A 4,233-nucleotide genomic window follows, 5' to 3' on the forward strand; every position below is an offset into this window, starting at 1 on the left:
CGCCGTTCTGCAGCGCCTCCAGCGCCTGGGCCTCGCGCTGGCCCTCGGCCTCGGCCTCGGCCTCGCCCGCGGTCGGTCGCTTCTTGGCTCTCTTCCTGTCTCTGGGCCGGGCCTCCTTCTCCTTGTGCTTCTTCTTCTTCTTGTGCTTGGAGGCCTTCTGGGCAGAGGGCCTGCGGGTCAGCCTGCGGCTCTGCACACACTCAGGGAGCAGGGAAAAAAGGGCACGTGGGGGCAGTGGGGCGGGAATGCGCCCCCCGGGGCCGGCAGGTGGTGCGGTGGCCAAGGGCACCATGTGGCCGGCCAGTTTGAGTCCCGGACCTGGTGGTTTGCTTTCTCACTTTCTCTCTCAGAGATCTCCCTCTCTGTCTGTCCCTCTCGGGTGAAATTAAAAGAAATCAATCAATAAAGTTACGTGAAACGAAGAATGCACGTCCTGCTTCTGGGGCGGGCTCGAGCTCGAGCCGGGAAGACAAGCTCCCTGGAAGCTCCCGAGCAGTGAGAGCCAGCCCTGCTCGCAGGACGCGCGGGCCAACACGAGGCCCTGCTGGCCCTGGGCCAGGACAGGACACAGGCCCACAGAGACCCACACGCCCATGCACACGGCAGCCAGAGGCAGGGCAACCCATGTCCGCGGAGGGGTGAGCACGAACACGAGGCCGTCCACACGGGCCCGCACTCGGCTGGGGACGGGGAGGCGGCCCAACTCGGGCCACAGAGTGCAGGCGCCTAGACACCTCGGGGCACCAGGCCGGGGCTGCCTGCTGAGGTGGCAAGGGTGTCCTGTAAAACAGCAGTGACTTCCGTAACCACAGACCCGCTCCAAACACCGACCCCGAGCTTCACCGGCTGAAGCTCTCGGATCGTCCCGAAGCCTCCACAAAGCTGTGACCCGGACGTGAGGCCCAACAGAAGCCCTGTCCTGTGAGCAGGCTCTGGCCACAGCCGCAGATGGCCTGCCCTGTGTACCGCCCAGGCCTCCCCTGCCCACGCCGCCCCACGGCTACCACTGGCAATCGGCACCTTGTCAAGGTCGTGGTCCTCGGCGCTGTCCTCCCCTCGCTCTCTTCTGGGCTCCACGCTCTCGCCCTTGGGGGTGTCAGCGGTTTGCGCCCCAAGCTCGTCCTGCAGGGAGCGACAGGCTGGGGCCTACCAACAGCCCGGGCCACACACTGGCGCACTCACGCGGCCCTCAGGCAGGACGGCGGGGCTCTGGGCATCCCAGCCGGCCCCCGCCCTCGGGGTGCCACGGAGCCTGTGGTCCAGCTGCTGCACTTCCCGCCTGGCTCCCATCTGGTGACTTAGGGCACCGGTGTGACCAGAGGTGCAAGGCCAACACTGTAGGGCAGCATGGGGCCTGTCGGAGTGCCCAGCCTGACCTCTGGGGTCATGCTAGGTGCTTACCGTGGCTGGGCTGGGCGCGGCAGCTGGCGGTGGGGTGGTGGACAGCCAGAAGTCCAAGTCCTCACCCTGGAACCACAGCAGGTCGGGCCAGGCGGGGTCAGGGCTGGCAGAGCTGGGGGCCCTCATGCTCCTCCCAGGACGCAGGCCCCAGCCCCGCAGAGCCTGAGCCAAGGAGCCAGCAGATGGGAGGGTGGACCACGCTGTTCGTGGAACCCCAAATGGGCCTGCCCAGGATGTGGTTGCTCCAGTAGACCAGCAGCAGCCCCAGTGGGGGGAGCCACGTGACGTGGGCACGGACAGCCACGGCCCTGGCGCAGCTCAGGGACCCTGGAGTGGGGGCCACGTGACGTGGGCACGGACAGCCACGGCCCTGGCACAGCTCAGCGACCCTGGAGTGGGGGCCACGTGACGTAGGCACAGACAGCCACGGCCCTGGCGCAGCTCCTTAGAAAGCCCCCGTCCCTGCAGTGTCTGTGCTTGCGTGGGACAGCCTCTCCACGGGGGCTGTGCCGAGGTCCCCCCACCCCGGCCCCCTGCCCTGCCTGGAGCGGCCACGGCCCACCTTCTTCTCCTCCTTCCTCTTCCCTCTCTCCCTCTCGCGGTCCCTGTGCTTCTTCTCCTTCTTCTTGGGCTTCTTGCTCTTCTTCCCACCCGTGGGGACGTCCTCCTTGTCAGGGGACTTCAAGGGCTCGGCGTCCCTGTGTTTCTGCACGGGCAGCTTTTCGCTGTCAGCCAGGGGCCTGGCGGGGCAGAGGAGGTGAGGGGCAGCCGAGCACGGCCAGCGGGTCTCCCAGCCCTTCGGCGCGGGCCCGTGCCCAGCTACTCACTTGTCCAGGTCGATGTCCAGGGCCCTGTATGGGTCGTTGGGGTCTTTGTCGTCCTCGTCACTGGGCAGAGCATCCTGGGCAGAGGGCCGTGCAGTGCCCAGGGTCACCAGCAGGGCCGGGGGGGCCTCCCGGCCTCTCTGTCCAGCCGGGACCAGGGCACCGCCCACGGCCAGCCTGCACAGGGCTGCCACAGGGGCACGCCACAGACGCGCCCCCAGCTCCGGGCCCAGGCGGCGGTGCCCACAGGAGGGGGGCTGACCTCAGGCATCTCCTCGGTGACGATGTCCACCCGCTGGGCAGGCGCGATGTCCTCGTCGCTCTCGGTGGGCTGCGAGCTGTGGCGGCGGTGCCGGCCCTTCTCCTTGTCCTTCCTCTTCCTCCTCCTGGTCTTATCCTTCTCCAGCCTCTGCCGGTGCCGCCTCTCCTCCTCCAGCTTCACGTACTGGTCCGACATGGGCAGCCCTGGGCGCGGGCAGAGTAGGCTCGTCAGCCCTGGCCCGGCCCAGCCCGGCCCGGCCCCTCCACCCATATGGCACGGGACACTTGCCTGGGACCTTCAGAGGCACGGACAGGTCGATCTGCACCACGGGGATGTGCTCCACGCCCGGCGTGCCCACGCACCGCTGCGGGGAGGCCTGCATGACCACGTGACCCCGCCGGGGCACCATGTGCCGGAGGTTGGGAGGGGGGTCCTGGCTGAGCCCGGACGGGAGCCCGGCGCCTCCCTGGGGCTACAGGGCTGCAGTGCAGGGCACTGGCCTGGTGGGGAAGCCCCTCCTGGCTCGCTCGCCTAAACCCCGGCCCTCAGCGCCGCCCAACGGGAGGGCCAGGCGGGGCCCCGCAGAGCAAGGGGATGGCCAGGACCATGCCCCGCCACGATGCTGTGAGCCCCGATCAGGAGCCTCACGCACACGCGGCAGGGTGCGCTGCAGTCACCCTCCTCCCGGGTCCCACGTGGCCAGGCAGCAGTGCTGCAGCAGGCTGTGGGCCCCCGCGGGCAGGGCCTGGGTCCGGCGTGAGGCCTCCCTGGGGTGTCAGCCATGTGTGCGCATGGGGGGCTGTCTCTCACGGAGAGTAAACCAGCTCTCAACACAGGACAGGAGGCCTTCTGCTTACCACACGGTCCAGCCCCACTCCCAGTCTGCCCAGAGCCGGGCACCGAAGGGCATGGGCCTGGGGGATCCCTGCGTGCAGCCCTGCGTGGACAGACACCCTCCACAGGTGGGAGGCAGGGGGACGTGGGGCCCGAGGATGCTGGGCTGGGGGCACCACGCATGGAGCCCTGTGTGGAGACGCACTTCACGGGCAGGCGGCAGAGGTGTGGCCCCACCCCTGCTCCAGGACCTGCCATGGCTGGGCCCCCCTCAGTCCTGCACTGCTGAGAGCTCGGCCTCGACCTGCAGCCCAGCTCGGGGCACCGGTGACCATCACCTGCCGCTCGCCAGCACCTGCGCCCGGCTGGCCTCACCTTCTGCGGGGACGGCGAGCTCTTGATATAGAAGGGGTTGTTGGCCTGCTCCTGCTTCCGGGCCTCACGACGCTGTGGACGCAAGGCCGCCGTAAGTGCGGGGGGGAGGGGGGAACAGGATGCTCGGGGCAGGGCCCCACCATGCTGCCGGGGCTCTGGGGGAGCCTCTGACCTTACCAATGGAAACAGAGGCCTGGGAGGAGTGGGCGTGGGGCGGCTACTGTCTCCAGGCCCAGGACTGGGCTCAGAGAGGTGGTGCCTGACTACGGCGCCCACACCTAAGCCCCAGCCAGGGCTCCTGGCCCCAGGCCACGCTGCCCACACGGCTGGCCTGGGCTGCAGGAGCTGCAGGGACCAGGTGAGACAGGAGGGCCTGTGTGTTTCCTGGGAGCGGGATGGGGGTGAGCAGCCTTGGAGCTGCCATGGGACCCTGTCTGTATGCCCCAACTGCGGACGCCGAGTAGACGCCAGGGAACGGGGCCCGTCAGAGCAGCCGAGCCGAGGGCCCCAGGAACAAGACACAAACGCGCCGGAGGG

General features: G+C 68.9%; 1 protein-coding gene across 1 annotated transcript in view; it reads right to left on the bottom strand.

Annotated features, from left to right (window-relative positions):
* The window catches only part of AP3D1 (adaptor related protein complex 3 subunit delta 1), a 25,498-nt gene that overhangs the window by 3,425 nt on the left and 17,840 nt on the right, over positions 1–4,233 (bottom strand). The window contains 8 exon segments of the mRNA XM_027769585.1: positions 17–157; positions 1,021–1,122; positions 1,402–1,467; positions 1,964–2,141; positions 2,229–2,302; positions 2,488–2,690; positions 2,776–2,851; positions 3,697–3,768. Coding sequence (XP_027625386.1) covers positions 17–157; positions 1,021–1,122; positions 1,402–1,467; positions 1,964–2,141; positions 2,229–2,302; positions 2,488–2,690; positions 2,776–2,851; positions 3,697–3,768 — 912 coding nt within the window.

This window comes from Tupaia chinensis, unplaced genomic scaffold (genome assembly GCF_000334495.1).
Source record: "Tupaia chinensis unplaced genomic scaffold, TupChi_1.0 Scaffold149964_2, whole genome shotgun sequence".
In the NCBI taxonomy this organism is placed as follows: domain Eukaryota; kingdom Metazoa; phylum Chordata; class Mammalia; order Scandentia; family Tupaiidae; genus Tupaia; species Tupaia belangeri.